General features: G+C 37.4%; 3 protein-coding genes across 3 annotated transcripts; 2 read left to right on the forward strand and 1 right to left on the reverse strand.

Annotated features, from left to right (window-relative positions):
* Window positions 1–3,100: 3,100 nt before the first annotated feature.
* LOC135677749 (FCS-Like Zinc finger 15-like) lies at window positions 3,101–4,118 on the reverse strand. Its single transcript, XM_065190134.1, has 2 exons — window positions 3,719–4,118; window positions 3,101–3,566 (listed from the first exon to the last, which is right to left on the reverse strand). Exons 1-2 carry the CDS (start codon window positions 3,919–3,921, stop codon window positions 3,395–3,397), a joined length of 375 nt encoding a protein of 124 aa, XP_065046206.1. The 5' UTR covers window positions 3,922–4,118; the 3' UTR covers window positions 3,101–3,394.
* A 3,836-nt stretch (window positions 4,119–7,954) lies between these two features.
* LOC135676560 (glycine-rich domain-containing protein 2-like) lies at window positions 7,955–11,864 on the forward strand. The gene is made up of 8 exons (XM_065187885.1): window positions 7,955–8,343; window positions 8,423–8,546; window positions 8,634–9,026; window positions 9,143–9,406; window positions 9,722–10,239; window positions 10,332–10,456; window positions 10,644–10,789; window positions 11,216–11,864. Exons 1-8 carry the CDS (start codon window positions 8,123–8,125, stop codon window positions 11,693–11,695), a joined length of 2,271 nt encoding a protein of 756 aa, XP_065043957.1. The 5' UTR covers window positions 7,955–8,122; the 3' UTR covers window positions 11,696–11,864.
* A 1,438-nt stretch (window positions 11,865–13,302) lies between these two features.
* Window positions 13,303–17,345, forward strand: LOC135676561 (F-box/LRR-repeat protein 3-like). Its single transcript, XM_065187886.1, has 8 exons — window positions 13,303–14,339; window positions 14,559–14,684; window positions 15,016–15,120; window positions 15,199–15,598; window positions 15,684–15,813; window positions 15,907–16,201; window positions 16,336–16,605; window positions 17,071–17,345. The coding sequence occupies exons 1-7, from the start codon at window positions 13,683–13,685 to the stop codon at window positions 16,603–16,605; spliced, it is 1,983 nt and encodes a 660-aa protein (XP_065043958.1). The 5' UTR covers window positions 13,303–13,682; the 3' UTR covers window positions 17,071–17,345.
* The last annotated feature ends 4,205 nt before the right edge of the window (window positions 17,346–21,550 follow it).

Here is a 21,550-nt window from a genome sequence, read left to right on the forward strand (position 1 = left end):
ATCTATGATTGATTTAAGAAGTGATAATATTTATACTATTAATCTTGATTATTTTTGTGATGAAACTTACTTTTTGATTTAGAATAATGGTACATGGCTTTAGCATAGGAGATTAGGAATACAAGTATGAAATTGATATCACAAATTGCAAATAAAGAACTTATAAGAAGAATACTTAAAATTAAATTTGTCGAATATAAAATTTGTGATGTGTGTCAAATAAGAAAACACATAAAGAGTAGCTTCAAACCAAAAAATCAAGTGAGTATCTCTATACCATTACAACTAATTCACATGGATTTATTTGGACCTATTGATATTATAAGTCTAGGAGGTAATAAATATGCTTTCGTAATTATTGATTATTATAGTAGATATATTTGGACATACTTTTTGGTACACAAAAATGATTATTTTAAATATTTTATTAAAATTTATAAATAAGTTTAAAATAAAAAGAGTTTTATGATTTCTTCTACTTATAGTGATCATAGTGGTGAATTTAAAAATTATGATTTTTAATAATTTTATGATTTGAATAGGTATAACCATATTATTTTCTCTAAAAAATCTGTAACAAAATAAAGTTGTTGAGAGAAATAATAGGAGCTTACAGATGATAAGGACTATACTTAATGAACATAATCTATCAAAATGCTTTTACGTCGAAACCGTTAACACAACATACTATGTCATGAATAGAGTTCTTATAAGACCTCATCTATCTAAAACTCCCTATGAATTGTGGAACAAGAAAATATCCAACGTTTCATATTTTAGAGTTTTTAGATGTAAATATTTTATTTTAAATGAAAATGATACTTTAGAAAAATTTGATACAAAATCCGATGAAGGTATTTTTCTCACATATTCCTCAATTTCTAAAGCTTATCAAATTTTCAATAAGAGATCCTTGGGAAATCTATTCATTTTATTTTTAATGAATCTTTTGAAGTTAAAAAAAATAATTTTGATGATAAAAGCCAACGAGCTTGGACCCGAGTCGAACTGGGCATAAGTCCAAAATAGTGGCCTTGAGCTAGCTTGGGCGATGGTACCATCGAGCCCAAACAGTGGTACTGCTTGAATTAATTGATAAGCACAAATAGTGCTGTCAACAATGGTACTACCTATATAGGTAGTAGTACTGCCTAGGGTAATTGTGGTATCATCCAGAATTTAAAAATTATGACGATGATACCACCTAAAAGTCCAAAATTACAACGTTAAAAATTACGGTTGTAGTATTGTTAGGTGTCAGCATTTGCACCACTCATATCCCGAAATTTTGGATGATTTAAAATTTTTAGCTCCATTTTGAAGCTTTTTGGGGTCTATAATATCCCACTAAGGCTTGGTTGATGGAGCATTAAACTCTAAGTTTGTGAAGGGTTTTAGTTTTCTTTTTGAGCAATTATTTGAGTTTATTCATCCTTCTTGAGTTTAGAGGTAATTCTAAGTTTTATGAGGTGGGAGATTTTATAAAAGAGTGAATGTGGAGGTTCTATCCTAAGCCTATTAAAAAGAGAAAAACTATAATAATGATAGTTGATCTTCGTCCATTAGAAAGAAAATTGATCGAATTAGGAGTGAACATAGGTTGAAAAGATGGAACCACTATAAATCAGTTTGTATTTCTTATCTTATTTTTAATTTATTGTTGCTTACTCATTTATTTTACTCACAACCTTTATTTATATTTTTTATTAATCATATTTTGGATACAGATTTATCAATCAAAGTTTAAAATCAATTAAAATTTACTAATTCACTCTCTCTTACTACAATTACAATCCGAACAATTAACCCCCATCAACTCCCGCATATTACGTTACCATTAAAATCTTATTATTAGTCATTCCTTATTAGAAATCCAGCATAGCATGTCTATCTTTTCTGTTTAAAAAATAAAAAATAAAACTATTCATTAGATGACGTGGGAATGATCGTAACCTGTCCAACATAGCATTTCGGTCACTCGTCACATCAGACAGGATATGGTCATAACCCGTGGAAAAAGACATGTATCTAATAGCCTACAGATCAGGTCGAGTTCTTTTCGTGTTTTCATTATATGTTGGCTTTACAGTGCAAGTGGTTGTTGGTGTCAAGCTTCAATTTTGTTTTGGATTATTTTCCTACAAACTACCAATAATTTAGGTATTGTTTAGTGTTTTTTTTCAAACAGAATTTTTAATTATAAAAATATCTAAATAATCTTTCAAAAAATTTTAACCTGTTAGAATGTTTTATTTGTTACGATTCAAATATGTATTTAAATAAAAATAAAAAAAAAATTATTATAGTACTTTGACCACCATAATGAAAATAATATAAAAACACTATGAATGTTCTAAATGATTTTCCAATCTTTACCAAACTAACTATAAATCTAAAAAATATGATATGATAATAATATATTATAATATAATATTACTTATAGTGTTTTTAGTACATCAATAAAACACTATAAACGATATTGAGAAACACCATAAATGAGTCAGATGAAAACACTGTAATAATTTAAAACTGATAAAAAAAATAGATGAAATTTTTTTAAAGATATTTTAGATTTTTTTTTAATTAGGAATACTATTTTAAAAATACCTAAAATATAAGTATTACATCCTCTCTCTCTCTCTCTCTCTCTCTCTCTCTCTCTCTCTCTCTCTTTCAGCCCATCGTAATTGACGACTTACTCGAGAGGCATGCCTTCATCGTCATCATCCATTATTAGTTAACACATACCATTACCAGATGCATGGATTCTCAATGCGTACAACTCTTTCACTCCCACCTCAAATCGTGAATTCATTGCCACTTGGACGCATCAGATGAAAGCGATGGCTTTTGGAGAATTGATGATCAGCACAATATATCTGACGCGAGGCAAAACATAATCGTACTACTACTAAATGGCAGATTTTAGACTTCAAAGTCGTCTTCTATCTATAACATCATACACTAAATGACATGACAGGCAAAGAAATCTCTTTAATGATTCTGTACAATTCTTTTAGATTAGAAAAGGATTATGGAGACCCCATATATCTCATCTTTCAGACAAGAAATCAACTATTTCCCTCCCAAAAAGAGAGAATTATAGAGAAAGTGAGTATGGATGACTTAATTATATGTACATGATTTCAATTGAGTCTACATTTAAATTGTAACACGCGCAGTATATTATATATATATATATATATATATATATATATATATATATTTATTTATTTATTTAGAGAGAGAGAGAGAGAGAGAGAGAGAGAGAGAGAGAGGAGAGGAGAGGACAGAAGGGGGAAATATGATCGAGACGAGGGTAGTTTGGTCAATACGCCAAACTCACGGCTCTCTTCAAAACCAGGTCCCTCCGGGAAGAACCTACGCACTAGTGCTAGTACGCGAAACCACCGGCTGTGGCCCGTCCTTTTCTGGCCACCACCCTCGGCTGGCCGCGCTCCGCCTGGAGCTCGGCGTCTAGGGAGCAGTTGTCCCTCCTCCCGTTCTCCTCGTCCATAAATATCTGCCTGTTTCGGCACTCCACGCTGCAGAACGCTCGGTCCCCCCTGCAGAGTCAATCACCATGAAAACCTTTAAGTGAGAGTGAGAGAGAGAGAGAGAGAGAGAGAGAGAGAGAGAGAGAGAGAGAGAGAGAAGCCTCTGGCAACCAGAACTCCCACCCCGGGGTTGAAAGGCACAAAAGTTTTCCTTCGGTCACCTGTACATATAGATGTCGTTGCCTTGCTGTAGTCTTCTCCGGCAGAGGTAGCAGCGTTCGAGGAAATGGCTAGCGGAGAAGGAAGAAGAATTCGTGCAAGTGGAAGGTAGAGAAGCGTTCTTCATGAGGGAGGTTTTGCTTATGATATGGGTGTACTTGGTCAAGTTGTTTTGTGCTTCCAAGAGAACGCTTAATCCAGCCATATCCTATTGCTGCTGCTGCTGCTGCTGCTGCTGCTGCTGCTCCTCTCCTTTCTTGCAATCAGGTGGCGAAGGCAAGGCTTTAAAGGGGAAGGGAAGCGTGTGATGCACCGCAGGAACAAGTTGAGGGAGTGGGGACTTTGGTGACGATGGTAGCTTGTCTTCATTGTGAGAGCGGCCATCTTCCGTGACAGGAATCTTGTTCTCGAATATGGAAATCAGATGGGTTGGACCCTGCAGAAAAGAAAGGTAGCAGCACCATATATAGTTGGGAGGCAACAAACCAGGGACTGCTGAGCACATAGTTTCTGGATGAACTTTCATGCATGGCATTTCTTGCGTGGTGATCAACCCTATGCATGGTTTGATGGTTTCATCCTGTCCACGTCCAACTTTTGTTGTTGATTACGTGCGTCCAGTGTGGATTTTGGCGTTTGGCTACTGGCTGTGTGTAAATCTAGAAAGGCCAACCGAACTGATCCTGGAGTTGTTGTCAGTGATCTAAGCCCGGAGATGTTATGTGAAAGTATCAGGTGGGATCATACAGATTTTTCTTTTACTTCCTTTTTATTTATTTATGTATGTGTGTGAATGAAGTCACAGGTTATGATCTCTTAAGGCTATGTATTGCTTGATGAATGATGTCGTACATGCGGTGCAACGAGAATTTGATTGTTCTCTAATCGTGCTCATAGATCAGGATGATCGTCGATCATTAAATCATAAGATGCTTGGTGCGATAGAGATACAATGATGCCTCGTCGTCGTTGAGGAGGAAATAGAGTATACTGAGATTCCTTTTAATTATTGCACCTCCCCACCGTGGCCATGAAGTCAAAAAGATATGTAGGTGTGGGTCAATCTTCTGCCTTTTTGCTCCTCCATTGCCGCTGTGCCGGTGTTCATCTTGTCGTTCGACTCAGTTGATCCATTTTCCGTCGCCTCATCATGTAGAACACAGCAAGAAGATTAGCTGATCGATTCTGTCGTTGTCGACGATGGCAAGAGTCGATGGTGCATGGTTGTACACACTCGTCTACCTTACAAACTGAAATCCCATGGAATGGAATCCAGTTAGGGTTTCTGTATGGAACGAGGATGATGATGGTGTGAGTGGGAGTGGGAGTGGCAGTGGCAGTGGGAGTCGATCCATCCAACCTTGGGTGGGTTTGCCATCTTCAAGCACAGGGGCTACTGTAATGATTTCAGGACATCGATTGCTTACCTCCCCCCCCCCGCTAAAAAAGGTGAGAGAGATTTTTCTGCTCGGGGTGAGATAATGGCACTGACTTTGCTTTCTGAAAACAAATATGTTCCTTTTTCTAAGAAATAAAAGTACGAGTGGGTTTAGATATGGATTCTCTTTTTTCCTAAAGATAATATTAATATTCCTTCCTACTTTATATAAACAAGAAGTCACATGTTTGTGCTGAGGAGAGAGACAATAAAAATAAAAATAAAAAGAGAAATTTATTAAAAATTAATTAATAAATAAATCAATGTAACATAAGTGACTTGTTAAATCTTTATCTATATCTATGAAGAAAATTTAAATTTTCTATAGTCGAAAAAGACATGAGAATATTAAAGATGTTTTTCTTATTCTATCCCCTCATTAATAAATAAGATATTTATAGTGGAATCAAATTCTAATTATCAAAGTTTAGGACTTTCTTTTTTTTATACTAGGATTCCTTATTCCATCCAGACACCGAATTCAAAAATTTTAAAATATTTATCGATCTCAATAATTTAAAAAAATTATATTTAATAAAGACTATTATCGATTGCTATCATCCTTTAATATTGTTTATATTTAAGAAAGAATCTCATATAAAACAACAAGTGTAGTGAATAACAGAAAATATTTTATTAACTAAAAAGCACTTTGCAACCCCATCTACTTTTGCTCTCTAATTGTGACTTAGGTGCACCATAAGAGGAGGGAGACTGCACTCTTATTTATTTATACAATTAAATTCCTAAGTTTTGAATATTTTAAGATTTATGATTTAAAAGCTTAACTACACTATTTTATTTAAATTAGCATGTTGTATTAGTATTATTTCTAACCCTCTTTTTTAATGCTAATATCCTTAATTCTAACTTCTTTTTTTATTCAAAATTAAAATTTCTTTAATATCAAGGATCCAATGAAAATAGCAGTTGGAACATTTGTAATTGATTTTATTCTTGGGAATAACAATTGTAGTATTGACAAAGAATATCAAACAATCTGACTCATTGTTAGTCTTTTATAACACATCTAACAGGTTAGCTTCTTAATCACCTACATTCCATTTCCCCCTTTATAAACTATTTTTGTTTTAAGTTAATTTAAATTATTTTACTATAATAATAATAATAATAATAAAACTATAAAATCAACACATGATTATGTGGTTCAGCAATCATTATCTCCGTTAAAAAAACAAAATGATTCACTAAATACTAAGAATAAATATAAATAATATTCAATACATGAAGTCGAAAGTATCACATGCATCCTCTCTAGATCAATTAGAGATAATTTACGAAACACCTATACCTATCATTTGTAAGATACATAAAATATTTTTTATAAAAAATATAAAATATTTATAAAGATAAATCCTAGTTTGATAAAGACTCTTTTTTATACTTGAATTCGTACTCATAATTCTTCAAATAATTATATTTAGATATAATTAAAACTCCTAAAAATATTTCTGTTGTCAAATATTTAAAAAGTCATCCTCGAATTGAAAATAAAGGCACTAACTTTGTTTTCTTAGATTGATTACTTTCTCTATGGGGAAAAAAGGAAAATAACAAGAATAATGGCTCTGAATTTTCCTATTTAATGCTCCTCTTATGCGATTTGGTTGCCGAAATTCCATGTTTATTCATAAAATAAACAGACAGGTGAGAAGGAGAAGTCATGAGAGGGAGAGAGAGGAGCATTGCTCAGTTTCCCTTTCTTCTTCTTCTTCTTCTTCTTTTTTTTTTTCTTTTATTAAATGAAAAATTTCTTATAAAAAACAACTTCGGTTCTTATTATCACTATAATCTCAGTTGTTTCTTCCTATTCCTCTAATTCTTCTTTTGATATTTTCCATTCCTCTCTCTTTGGGAGAGAGAGGAGCATTGCTCAGTTTCCCTTTCTTCTTCTTCTTCTTCTTCTTCTTCTTCTTCTTTTTTTCTTTTATTAAATGAATTTTTTTTTATAAAAAACAACTTCGGTTCTTACTATCACTATAATCTCAGTTGTTTCTTCCTATTCCTCTAATTCTTCTTTTGATATTTTCCATTCCTCTATCTTTGGTCGCTCCGACTAAAAAAACTTGTGATTCTTCATGTTCTATACTTGCAGAAAAATCAACCTAGTGGGGTAATCTTTGGTGATATAGAACAGTAATTTGTACCCCCGGATTCCTTTTTCATAATGTTCTTCTATTTAATTTTGTGACACATATTACGAGTTAATCAGGGCGTCAATTTTGTATTATTGCATTAAAGCTTTGCTGGATAGATCGCTAGAGTGGGGGAGCTAAAGATACATGGGCCGCACATGAAGCTGCTCGGTTGTGCCGTCGATCCACACCTTGAGATGCGTGCATGGGCCATCCCGAGATGGCATCGTCACCGTCACCATGGCCTCCACCACGCGCCCAAAAGGCAACGTGACAACCGAGTGATTGAGTTGACCAACCTCAGCCCCGTCCCCGTCTTAGTTGGCGCACGTGGCGTCCCAACTCACAAAAGAATCTAGTCAACACATGCTTCCTTCCTCCCTCCATGATTGCTACACCGAAGCGGAAGAAAGAAAGCAGAGATCGAAGTTGTTGTGTCTACACCCTAAGATGTCATGCTTTTTACCCATTCGTTCATCCATCTACGCGAACAAAGGAGAAGCTCTTGCATTTAGCTGACGAAGACGATCAAATCTAACACGACCAACAGTCAAACGTCCTCGCCTAACCCCATCTTTGCGTGCGTCGTGGTGGTCCAAAGTGCCTGTGCTGCACCTGACGCAACGTGTGCAGGCCTCCGTCACTTTCACCAACTCGACCCGCATCAATCGTCGCTGTGGCCGAGAGTCATTATTCCCTTTGCCCGCTACGATACAAACGGAACGAAACAGCCGCCACCAATTTCTCCTTCACCACCGATCGCTGCGGGCTGTTTGGAGCGGATTCGCGTCTCCGGACTCGCCGGGCGGCGGATGTCGGGTAACAACATCACGCGAGTCGCCTCCGACGACGGCTCGTTCGCGACTCGAAGCCTTCATGAGAGCAGCAGCAGGTGCGACTCGGGCCACGGCGGCGCCACGCGGCTTTCTGTGGACCTGGTCACCGCCGCCCGTCGCCACGTCTCCTTCCTGCGGTCCTTCGCCACCTCCCCTGTCCTCCACCATGCCCGCACCGTCGCCCGCGCCATCCGACGGTCAGATTTCGTCCTCGCTGCCCTCTGTTTCGGTGCGCCACTAGATCGATGGCTTAGGTTCGTCGTTTTTCTGGCTCAGGTACGATCAGCTGTGGATGCCGTTGATCGCCGAGCTGGCGCAGGCGGCGCCGCCGTCCGCTCCTCCGATGCTCCTCCCGCCGCCGGACATCCACTGGGTGTGGTACTGTCACTGCCTCGATCCGGTAAGCTTCGAGCGATGCGATTAACCCTTGTAAAACTCGCATCTTTCCTCTTTTTGTACTTGTTCCATGGAACTATGGCCGCCGCAGGCAGGGAGCTACCGCGAGTACTGCATCTTGAGATTCGGAGCGCTTGTCGATCGACCGCTGATCATTGACGACGAGAACGAGGAGTACGCGTACAACCGGTGCCGGGAGGTCTGGGCCGTCCGGTATCCGTCCGAGCCGTTCGATCTTGAGGTTGACTCCGCGGAAGATGGCGAAGCAAGCGGTAAATGTGAGGATCACCTCTCCGCGGTGGTGGCGAGGTACCGGACGCTCTATTCCTTCTTCTGCGACCCCTTCGTTTCAGAGACCGTCTACCTCGTCGCCGCGCGTAGGAGGTACTCGAGCTTCCTCCACCTCTCGAGGCGATCCATCGAAGATGGGATGCTCCGGATGGTTCTCACCTCAGATATCTTCCTCATCTGGCTCACCCATCAAGTACGATTCCACCTCAAAATTCGATCTTGATGCTGATATGAGTTCCTACAGAATTCTCCAAATTTATCATCAAGCTTCGATCTTGTTCTAAAATCTGAAACGATTGGCGCGAGCAGAGCTATCCCAGGAGCTATGCGAAGGACATAGAGGACAGGGGGGATCCGGCGAGGGTAACGGTGGGCTTCGGCGACCGAGCCACGGCGGAGGAGGCGAAGGAGACAGTGAGGGCGTGGGAGGAGGCGTTAGACGAGCCATATGAGCGAGCGGGAGCAGTTCTCGACCCTGCAGCGTCGCCGTCGCGGGTCTACTTCAACTGGGAGACGGCGGAGGCGGACGTCAACAGGAGTTACAAAGGGTTGCAGCCAAGGTTCCTCCTGGAGGTGACGCCTCCACCTGCATTTTCTCGTCACCATTCTCGTTATTGTGCTTTGATTTCTGTTGCTTCGCTGGTAATTTGATCGTTTCCTGCTCTCTCCCCCCTCATTGTTCGCTTCATGTCTGCTTTCCTCCTCGCCAATTCTATGAGCAATGAATGGGAGATGAAGGAAAGAAGCCAATACCAGAGACGAGTCTCAGTTTGGTGGCTAAACAGTCCCAACTCGATTTTGTAGCACTAAACCTGTATCAATTCCTAATAATTTTGTCATTATGTTGGCAGATTATTGGTTTTAGGTAGCTGCTTTAATCTGTCACAGGTCCGTATATTCCTTAAAGGAAAATGGGAGGAGAGGGAAGATAAACACCTAACCAAGAATTTCCTGCGGTTACGAACCATCAGGTGTAACAGGGAAATGAAGCTTAATGAGCCTGTTCATGATTTATCCTTCGAAACTTGGCACAAGACATGGCATCTGTACTGTGAATTTGGGACAAGAGGAATTGTAATAGAGGTTCGGCGACGGGGAAGCAATTGTCTGATAAATAGCAAGTTGATTACGAAACTAGTGTTCCTGTGGAACGACTTGCTGCGAGCAACCACTCTGATGCTGAAGAAGGAGCTGGAGATGCAAGTGAGAGCCTTGGCATCGATCACTCCACCTGTTCAAGCTCCATACTTACTGAAGTGTGTTCCGGATAGAGTAACCGATGATGGGGGTGCAATGATTTCAGATGTGGTTCTGAGGATGAATAGATACCATCCACAACAAGGTCGTTGGTTATCTCGTACTGTGCTTGATCATGCCAAAAGGGAGTGCTTTGTGATACGAATACGGTAGCAAATTTCCACAGTTCCTTTCAAATTTGCTGCTATCTGTTAAAAGAAAACATATGTAGCGAATGATTGTAGTTGATGCATTTGTGTAGAGTAGGCAGAGGCATTTGGCGGAGAGGAGCTGAGTCTCCAGTAGCAGTGAAGTGGGAGGATAGAATTATAGAAGTACGAGAAGGGCCATGGTTATACGTTGCTGGAACTGTCGGTGTTGCCCCCGGTAAGATGTTAATTTAATTTACTGATACCAAATTTCAGAGTACTGAAAGAAAAGCGGTACATTTTGATAAAGATGGTAAATCGCTCCACTTGTCATTGTTCAGCATCCAAAGAGATTTAAAGTGTACTCTTACCTTCTTTCTTTTCAAGTCATTTGTGATTAATGAGCTATTCCCTCTTGATTGTAGACAAGATAGTGGGCACTGCAACACCTAAGAAAGAAGATTCACAAGTGAAAAAGATGCTCTGGTGTTTGTCGACAGGAGATGTTCTAACAATACAATGGGAAAATGGACTTGATATTCAGCTTGAAAATGGAAGTTCTGGTGAACAGGTGATTGGAATTTGTTCTCATTTTATTTGTTGATGGGCATATAATTATCATCTGATTTTCTGTTGCTAGATGGGACCTTTATACAATTGGCATATAATTACAATGCCATGCATGAAAGAGATATAGGCTGTTCAAACTAGCTGTGAAAAGTCTACAGGAAGCATCCAAAAAAGTAGTAATCTATTGGGTCTCTTAAGTGATTAAGATATAATCTGGTGATTTCATGAATCTTCAAACTAGTCCATGTCTAATCTAAATATGCATTTATTGATTGCCATCATCAACGACATATCTACTCTTGCACACACACCAAAAAACTTCTTTGTTGTGAGCTTATTGTGCAGCCCCAATGTATCTACCAACACTGAGCTCTTCTGCACCCAATCTGAAAAGGCTTGCTTCTGATATGAGTTGAATATACTACAGGCTAAGTTGCTCACCGGAAGGAAACTACAATACCAACTAAAGGATGTAGGCTCATCGAACGAAGAAGAAGAGCAATACTTGACTCTAGTTCGGTTTACATCAGAACATCCAGATGGAAAAGCAACCGCACTCTTAAATTGGAAGCTGCTCGCAGTGGAATTCTTGCCAGAAGAAGATGCAGTACTTGTGCTGCTTGTATGCGTAGCTGTAGCTCGAACCATTTCAGAGATCAGAAGGGAAGATATGAGTGGACTCTTAGCTCGAAGGCGAGTGAGAGAATTCGCTGGAGGGTGTAGGGACTGGGGCTCAGTTCTGCTCCCATCCTCGTCTACTTATTCGTCCGTCCATCTGCAACCATGGTATTGGAATGCTCATCAGGTATTAGCCTCAGCTGAGACAAGTGATTCTGGGTTGCCGATCTCCAAGCATCTTCCTGCTGACGGGAAGTGCTCGATGTACGAGCAAGTCATTCTATCTTGATGGCAACTTTTACTTGATGGCTGCTTATCTTGATGTATGAATTTTTCAAAGAGGATTTGCGTCCATACACAGTCTTCTGTTCACAAACCAATTAAAATGGCTTCTTGTTTAGACCTCTGTATCATGATACTATCTTGTTGTTGGTAAGCTTATGATTCATTTCTCTCTCTCTCTCTCTCTCTCTCTCTCTCTCTCTCTCTCCGAGTGATGGTCAAATTGGCCGGGCTTGTTGTTGTTGTTGTGTTTGGTGGGTCATTGCTTAAGATTTAAACAACTTAGTGAGCCGTACTGTCGGTGCGATTTGAAAATTTGAGTTGTTAAGCATTAGATGTCACCAGTGATTATACTGATCTCAAGAGCCATTCTGAAGGCTCACAAGGCATACCACTGAATGATCGATCATACACAGTGTAAAATGGTATTCTAGTTGAATGCGATGTATCTTTTGGTCTATTCAAATTCTGAAGCTGCTGCCTATGTTATAATAGAAAACAACAGGAGGGAGGTCATGTATTTTCTTGAAGGTTAAATAAACTAAACGCATTGTCATTGTTGATGGACTCAAAAGGGCTAAAGAAGAGTAGTCGCTGGATATAATTTTATTGTAAGAGATGACCATTCCAGGGATTATCCATAAACAGAAGAAGAAGAAGAATAATAATAATAATAATAATAATAATAATAAGAAGATAAGTGATGATGAGGTGGTTGATGCAGGCACACATGGGAGTCACATGGATACAAAATCCAATCGCCTGGCGTCCTTATCTCTTACATGACAATAATAGAACTACGAGAGACTGGGAGATACGAATGTTAAACTACACTACTTGTATCATGGACATGATGAATGATTTGGTCTCTGTGAAGATGTCTTGAGCAACAATTGAACTCCATTATTAGTTCATTTCCTTCAATCGTTTCCGCTATTTGATGGAAATATCTTTTGTATAAGCTTCCTGAGAGCTCCCTCCTTTGGGAGTAATAGTTAATTGAGACGTCCCATTCGCCTAAATGGGATTAGGGTCCCAACTCGGTTCTCGACCAATTCCAGTTGACTCAAAACCACTGCACAGACCCCTCCACACACGTACCCTACTATCAATGTGCCGTTTAATGATTGATGGTCACTCCTGGGGCTCGCAGGACCTTTCCATGTTAGGAGTGGAGTAGGTCGGGCTACTACTACCTGGAGCGGTGGGAGCGATGAGAGCGACGGAGAACGGAACGGGCCAGGAACTCGGGACGGCGTACCTGTCCGTGCTGAGCGGCCCCACCTACCACCACCACGATCACCACCAAGAAGAAGGCGGAGGAGGAGGAGGAGGAGGAGGAAGGTGAACAGGTACGCCCGTCCTTAGTTACGGACTGGGCTGCCCACGTTATCGGGCCCCACTTTTTCCTCTCTTCCGGGTACGGAATGCCCTGACCCGACCGTGGTTACGTTGCCGGGATATTAATATCCTATAAGCACAGAAGAAGTTACAGCTGTCACGAACCTAAACGGGAGGTGTCCTCACCGTGCCCGCCCAGTCAACACGTCCTCCAATCCCTGACGTCCACGTTCCCCGCATCACCGTCATCTATTTACCGTACGCCCATTTTTTATCCAATCATTACGCGATACGCTCACCCGGTGGAGGTAGTAACCCGATTCAGCCTTCTTGACCTCTCTTCTCCTTCCAACCCTTTCTTGCTCCGGAAGCTGACAATCTCTTCCTTCTTCTTTCTCTCTTCTCTGCATCACATCACCGATCGCCCTTCTCGTGAAGAAGAGGAGAAGTTGGGACGCCAGCCACACTTCCGTCTTCCCTCCTTTGCCAGTCATGCGCTCCCTACGCGGAAGAACGCCGCTGCTCCGCGGGCCCACTAGCTCCGACGACGCCTCTCTCCTGCCTCTCCTCCACCCCTTCGTCCCTCTCCCCTCCTTCCTCTTCATCCCCACCTAAACGAATACATTACTGAGACACGGAGGGGAGGCGAGACGATGAAGAGGGCGCATCAGCAGCATCGTCACCAGCCGTTCGACTCCATCCTGGCCGCTCTTTCCGTCGACCTGCTGATCCAGATCCTCGAACGCGTCGACGACCCCCGCGACCGAAAGGCGTGGCGCTTGGTCTGTCGCGATTTTCTCCGAGCGGAGGCACTTCACCGCCGGGCGCTCCGCGTCCTCCGCCTCGAGGCCCTTCCGGGCCTCCTCCGTCGCTACGCCGCCTGCCTCGACCTCCTCGATCTCTCCGCCTGCCCCGGCCTTGGTGACCACGCCCTCGCCACCGCCCTCTTCGCAGGAGCGGGCAGCTGGCTGCTTAAGTCCGTCAGCCTCAGCCGCGCCAGCGGGGTCGGGTGGCGAGGACTGGCGGCGCTTGCTGCAGCGTGCCCCCGCCTCGAGTCCGTGGACCTGTCGCACTGCGTCGGCGTCGGGGACCGGGAGGCCGCCGCGCTTGCCGCGGCCGAGGGGCTGCGGATGCTACGGTTGGACAAGTGCCTCCGCGTGACGGACGTCGGACTTGCCAAGTTAGCGGTAGGGTGCCCCGCGCTGGAGAACCTCAGTATCAAATGGTGCCTGGAGATCTCGGATATTGGCATCGAGCTGCTCGCCAAGAAGTGCCGGGATCTGAGGGTTTTGGACATCTCCTATCTTAAGGTTACCTTACCCCCAAATCTTCCTCGCTCTCTCTCTCTCGCTCTTCTTTCGTAAATGTTGGTCAAAATCTTCGTCTGTCGAGTAAAAGAGTCTCACATAATGGTAACTGTCGAAACAACATTTAACAAGGCGCAGTAACCTTGCCATTTCAGCTTGTGATCTTAGAAAGCTATGTATCTGATGGAGCTCATACGTTCTGGGATTTCTTTCCTTTTTCAGATAACAAATAGTTCAGTAAAATCTATCTCCTCTCTTGGGAAGCTCGAAGTTCTGAGTATGGTTGGATGCTCCAATATAGATGATGAAGGATTACAATTTCTCGATAATGGAAGCAACTCATTGCGGGTAAGTTTCCATAGAGAACTTTTCTGCCAATCTTTCTTGCTTAGATTTGTGCCACCTCTTCCTCGGTCGGTATTACAGCATTGTGTCAGTAGCTTGTTCAAACAGCACTAGTATTCTTGTACTGAGCGGAAGGAAATAAATGTCAAAATCAGAAAGATCATTAATCTGATGAGTTTGTCGCTCAGTTCAATTAATGCCATCTGTTAGAGAAGCATAGCTGTTGTTGGATCCTAATACGTCTGCTAATGCCACTGCAGATGTTGATAGTTTACCAAATTATGTGGACAACAATGGGCAATTTATTGATTTAGATATTTTTGCTTGATTGCAGAGCATTGATGTCTCTCGGTGTGACAATGTGACTGCTAGCGGCTTAACCTCAGTGATAGAAGAGCACATGTGTCTGCAAAAGCTCAACGTCGGGGACTGTTTTCCTGTGAGGCTATGGCTCTGAAGCACTCGTTACATTTTCTTTTCCTTCTTCCCATTGCTTATGTAAAACTGTACATTGCAGGAGTTGGCACCACTCTTCCTTTCCAAGTTGAATGGATTGAAGGATAGCTTGACTGTGCTAATACTTGATGGCTTTCAAGTTTCAGCCTCGAGCCTTAAGATAATTGGTGTCAATTGCAAGAATTTGTCTGAGATTGGGCTTAGTAAATGCAAGTGGGTGACTGATGAAGGGATCTCTGAACTAGCAGCCGGCTGTGTCAATTTAATGTCGATTGATCTGACTTGCTGTCGCATGCTAACGGACAAAGCCCTGATGGCCATAGGAGAGCACAATAAAAAGCTTGTCTGCCTCCGATTAGAGTCCTGCAGTTTAATAACTGACAAGGGTCTTGAACATATTGGGACTGGTTGTCCCAATCTGGAAGAAATAGATCTCACCGACTGTCCTATAACTGATACCGGTGAGTACAATGCTCTCATGATTGATGAATAACTTGTTGTCCCTTCAAGTAGCATTGCATTTACTTCCACTCTTATGCTCTGCAGCAATGAAGTATTTGTCCAGATGTTGGGAGCTGATGATCTTGAAGTTGGGCCTTTGTGACAAAATCTCCAGCGAAGGTCTTGTTCATATCGCATCCAATTGCCAAAATCTTTGTGAACTTGATCTCTACCGGTATGGTTGATTCAGTTTATATTGTAATCAGCTGTTTTTGGCTCTTCTGAATTGAAAAAAAAGGAAATCTCACAAAAGTATGGACCTTCACAGCTGCATCGAAGTCACTGATGATGGGTTGGCTGCCATAGCTACTGGCTGCAGCAAGTTACAAAAGTTAAACCTTTGCTACTGCATACAGATCACCGACCGAGGGATGAAGCACCTAAGTTGTTTGGAAGATCTGCGTGACCTTGAACTGAGGGGTCTACATCATGTTACCAGTTTAGGGGTCACATCAATCGCAATTGGTTGCCGGCATCTCACTGAACTGGATTTGAAGCGTTGCAATTTGGTAGATAATGTAGGTTTATGTGCTCTTGCCCAGTACACGGGAAACCTCAGACAGGTCAGTGATTTACCATCACAGTTTCTTCTCTTCTTCCTCGGTATCAGGAAACTCTGAAAAAGAAAAAAAAATCTGGTGAAAAATAAGAAAGATAAGATAGAATATCTGGAATCTGATTATAATTTGTTTTGTAGATAAATATATCATACTGCCCAGTTTCAAGCATGGGCCTCTGCAAGCTACTCGGCACTCTCAAGTGCCTGCAGGATGTGAAGTTAGTGCATCTCACACATGTGCCAGTTGAGCGCCTCGAGCTTGCACTGAGAGCTTACGGTGGACAGTTGAAGAAGCTGAAGCTTTTCATTGGGTTGAGGGATCTTCTTTCTCCATGGCTGATTCAGATGCTGCAGGCTCGGAGGTGCCGGATACGATGGGTTGATAAGCCTCTGGTCTTTAGTCCATAGGTAAAATCCTGCTCCTGCTTCCCTTTTTCTGCAAGCTATGATGCCTACCAGTTGCGATTAACAGTTTAATTTTGTATAGTTGTTGATGCCTTGAATGTGAGACCATAGTACGGAACAAATTCTCCTTGTAAATTCGCAATCATGCAAATAAAGAAAAAGAAACTGAAATACTCTACCGCACTTGCTGAAGTTAATTCATCGTAACAAGAATTAGTGTGGCTATAAACAGTAGTATTTTAAATCAAAGAGCCTTTTTATATCTCTACTTTGATAAAAAATCTGGTTCTACGACTTTTGTTTCCTATTGTCATATTAATTTAGTGCGATGATCATTTATTTCTCCTAGTATTTCTGAGAGGCAATCAGCCAGGCAGCTTATTGTTTCTAATTGCAGTCAATGTTGACTAACCCTGAACTTTCTTTCTTCTTTTGCTACCGGTAATCGATTGTTTTCTATTACTGCAGCGTGCTTCAGCAAAATACAGGACATCTCAAGAACTGGGCGTTTTGCAAGGTCAGTAGGCTTACAAGTGCTGTCATGCTCTTCAGGTTTTCGTTGCATGTCTTCTTCTTCCTTAAGGTAGGTCATGTCCCTAAATTAGGAGGAAGAAGCTGGTTCTTAAGAAATAATTAGCCTCACCGATCATAAGGGGAGAAATTTGTCTGGAAGTGAGAACAGTAGATGCGTAATCATCATCAAACAGAATTGGGTTCGTAAGATACAAATGTTTCTCTGGTCACTTGGTGTGGAAGCTAAAATAATGGTTGGTGTTTCTGATAATAATGTTGTGTCATTTGTCATGTAATCGTCACTACACGCTCTCTTAGATCAAATTATATTTTACATAAAAGCAACCTAATAGATAGAGGTCAAGATAATTTTAAATGAACTTAGTTCTTCAGTGTTGTATATGTTCCATAGAGAATAATGGCGACGACATATACAACAAGAATTTGTTATATTCTTGTATATAACAAATTTGAATTTGTTAATATTCTTTCTTCTTTTCTTTTCCTAGGATTATAAAAGATCAATTTTTAGACCAAGTAAAAATAAGATTTTTATTATAAAGTGCGTTAATCAATGGATGCCTAAGTTCATTTGTTGTGATTTTTAGGAGAAATTATTATTTTAATTCACGAGAAGATACCGACAGTAGTATAACAGTAAAAATAAATGGTCCTAAATAAATTATTGTACTAAAATTTGCTTCTTCTTTTTTTTTTTGTGGATATTTGGAATTACCTAATCTGTTTAAACCGGATTTGGATATTATTTAATGAAAAAATATATTCAGATAATGAAATGGATTTGATGATGTCGATTAGGTATAGAATATAGGTAAGATTTCTTTGGACGCTTCTCGAGCTCGCACGGTTCGTGGAATGTTCCGTAAAATATCTTTTAAAAATAATTTCCCGATCTAACAAATTTTCAGAATCTCAGATTTTCAAAATGGTAAAAAAAAAAAAAAAAAAGAGAGAGAGAGAAGGTTATTTCTCTTTCCACCTTTTTAATAAACCAACTCAAAATCATGCAGATTTAATCAATCTAAAATTTAAACTGATTCAAAATAAATTATATTAAATAATTTAATGATACATATCAATTTATAATAATAATAATAATAATATATTAAATTATTAAAAATATAATAAACAAATAAAAATAAATAAATAAATTTTAAACTAATTTAACTAACTATAAAGTTAAGAATAATATAAGAATTATAATTATATACTTTAAAAAAAATATAAAAATATTTAAGATACTAAAAAATAAATTTGAAAGGTCTATATGACAATTATTTTATTATTTTTTAGTTTTTAAAAATAGTTTATTTACTAATTTTGATTGTTAAATATTAAATTTATACATAAAATATCAGAAAATATATTCTTAATATCAAAAATAAATTTATATTATTAAAAATAATAAATATATATAATTATAATAAATTATAAAAATAATAAAATAAAATGTATAATAATTAAATTAAAAAATAACCATAAAGTAAAACTTTGAATTAGACCTAGATGAACATATATCAATTTTTTTTTTCTCTTTTAGAGATATTTTGATTTTTTTTAATTTATTCATAATCGAAATAATTTGTGGGTTTTTTATATTTTTATTTTCACTAAAACATGATAGATCTATGCAATATTTTTTTTCATATTTGAGCCACTAAATAGATGAATATTTGGTCAAAAAATTAAGTTTTGATATTCGATATACTATTTTTGGGACTAAACCAAAAATAATGTATATCACATATAAGGCACAGTCCAAATGCTCTAAAGTATTCAGAAAAAATATTGTATTAGACCTAAATGGACATTTATCTTTTTTTAATTTAGAGAAATTTTTTGAAAATTTTTTATTTATTCACAATCTGAATCATATGTATTTTTTTATTTTCTCGATTTTTTTATTTCTAACAAAATATGTTGCATCCAAGTAATGTTTTATAACATTTAATCTTCTACATACATGGATGGACAACCTAATGATAAAAATCTAGTCCAAAAATATTAAGCCTTGATATCTAATATACAATTTTTGAGATCAAACCAAAAATACTAATATGAACAGTTATGGTTTTCCTATTTTCTTCATTTTTCTATTTTCATCAAAATATGTTGGATATATATAATATTTTTTGACATTTAAGCTTCTAAATAGATAAACAACATATGATAAAAATTTGGTCCAAAATTATTAAATTTTGATATCTGAATCAAATCAGGCATACAAAGATACAAAGACTAATTCAAATACTATAAGATTTTTATAAAAGCTTCACATTGGACTTAGATGGACATCTATCATTTTTTTTAATTTAATTTTTTTTTTATAAATATTTTTTATTTATTAAGAATTTCAATAGTTTGTGAATTTTCTTTTTAAAGTTTTTTTTCTATTTCAATCAAAATATATTAGATCCATATATTGTTTTTTAATATTTAAACTTCTAAATACATGAACAACCTACAATAAAAATTTATCCCAAAAAATTAAGCGTTGATATCCGATACACTATTTTTGTCTTAAACAAAAAAACATAATGTATCGCATGTAAGGACTAGTCCAAATTTTTTAAAAAGTATTGCATTAGATCTAGATGGACATTTATCATTTTTTTTATAATTTAGAGTTTCTAATATTCTTTGATTTATTCAGAATTTAAATAGTTTTATAATTTTTATATTTTATTAAAATTTATTTATTTCCATCGAAATATAGTAGATCCATATAATATTTTTTTTATATTGAGTTTCTAAAAAAAATTTGATCCAAAAATATATATATTTTTTGTCAAATCAAAAATAGTATATCTCAAACAATAACTAGTCCAAATGCTTTCAATTTTTTAGGAAAGCATCCTATTGCACCTAAATAGAACTTATCATATTTTTTGTAATTTACAAAATTTTTTGATAATATTCTAATTTATTCAGAATGTAAAAAATCTTTATTTTTTTTCTTTAAGTTTTTTATTTCCACTTAAATATGTTGGATCCATGCAATATTTTTTTACATTTGCAGTTGTAAATAGATAGATAACATATGATAAAAATTTGGTCTAAAAAATTAAGCTCTAATATCCAATATACTATTTTATTGGGATCAAATAAAAAATAGTACATCAAATACAAGGAGATTCAAATACTTTAAAATTTTTATGAAAGTTTTGAATTAGACCTGTCTTTTTCTATTTTATAGAAATATTTTTATTTGTTTATTTATTTAGAATCTAAATAGTGTATTTTTTTATTTTCTCTATTTTTTTTTTCTATTTTCACTAAAATTTGATGGATCCATGTAATGTTTTCTGATATTTAAGCTTCTAAATAGATAAATAACTTATGATAAAATTTAAGTTCAAAAAAGTTAACTCTTGCTATAGGATGCATTATTTTTATGGTCAAACGAAAAAAAATTAACGCATACAAAAACTGATCAAAATACTCTAAAATTTCAATGAAAGCTTGATTTAGACCCAAACATACAAATATCACTCTTTATTTTTTCTAATTTAGAAATATCTTTCTTATTTATTTAGAATCGGAACTCCAAGCGATTTTCCTTTTTTTTTTTTCATTTCCACTGATGTATCCATGTATTGTTTTTTTGGCATTTGAGTATTTAAATAAGTGAACAAACTATGGTAAAAGTTTGGTCTAAAACAATTAAGTTTTGAATTCCAATGTAATATTTTTGGGGTGAAACCAAAAATAGTATATTTCATATAATGACTAGGACAAATACTCTGAAATCTTTAGGAAAGCATTGTATTACACCTAAATAGACATATATCACTATTTATCTAATTTAAAAATTTATTTAATATTTTCTTTGATTTATTCAAAATCTGAATAGCCTTCAGTTTTTCTATTTTCTTCAATTTTTTTTATTTGCACTGAAATATGTTGGATCCATGCAATATTTTTGGACATTTAACATTTTAAATATATGAAAAACCTATGGCAAAAATTCGATCAAAAAAAATTAAGGCCTGATATTTGATAACTATTTTTGGTCAAATAAAAAATTTGTCCAAATTATTATAAATTTTCATGAAAGTTTCGAATTAGACCCATAATTGATACAGTTTATGATTTTTTTAATTTTCTTCATGTTTTTTTATTTTCACTAAAACATGAAAGGTTCATGCAATATATTTTTGATATTTGAGTTTCTAAATAGATTGATAATCTATAGTAAAAATTTGGTCCAAAAATTAAGCCATCATATTGATACATTATTGTTGGGGTCAAACTAAAAATAGTGTATATCACATGCGCCAAATGTTTTGTTTTCAGAAAAATAGTGTATATCATATATATATATATATATTTTTTTTATTTCGAGATATTTTTTTATTTATTCATAATATGAACAATATGTAATTTTCTTATTTTTCTCTTTTTTATTTCCAAT

The sequence above is a fragment of the Musa acuminata genome, chromosome BXJ1-6 (genome assembly GCF_036884655.1).
Source record: "Musa acuminata AAA Group cultivar baxijiao chromosome BXJ1-6, Cavendish_Baxijiao_AAA, whole genome shotgun sequence".
NCBI classification, from domain to species: Eukaryota; Viridiplantae; Streptophyta; class Magnoliopsida; order Zingiberales; family Musaceae; genus Musa; species Musa acuminata.

Bases quoted from the DNA above. Each gene is read 5' to 3' on its own strand.
- LOC135676561 (XM_065187886.1), top strand. From the start codon at position 13,683: ATGAAGAGGGCGCATCAGCAGCATCGTCACCAGCCGTTCGACTCCATC. The intron at 14,340-14,558 runs GTTACCTTACCC...TTCCTTTTTCAG, and splicing joins TGGACATCTCCTATCTTAAG to ATAACAAATAGTTCAGTAAA. The intron at 15,599-15,683 runs GTGAGTACAATG...TATGCTCTGCAG, and splicing joins CTGTCCTATAACTGATACCG to CAATGAAGTATTTGTCCAGA.
- LOC135676560 (XM_065187885.1), top strand. From the start codon at position 8,123: ATGTCGGGTAACAACATCACGCGAGTCGCCTCCGACGACGGCTCGTTC. The intron at 8,344-8,422 runs GTCAGATTTCGT...TTTCTGGCTCAG, and splicing joins GTCGCCCGCGCCATCCGACG to GTACGATCAGCTGTGGATGC. The intron at 10,457-10,643 runs GTAAGATGTTAA...TCTTGATTGTAG, and splicing joins AACTGTCGGTGTTGCCCCCG to ACAAGATAGTGGGCACTGCA.
- LOC135677749 (XM_065190134.1), bottom strand. From the start codon at position 3,921: ATGGCTGGATTAAGCGTTCTCTTGGAAGCACAAAACAACTTGACCAAG. The intron at 3,567-3,718 runs GTGACCGAAGGA...TTGACTCTGCAG, and splicing joins AACGACATCTATATGTACAG to GGGGGACCGAGCGTTCTGCA.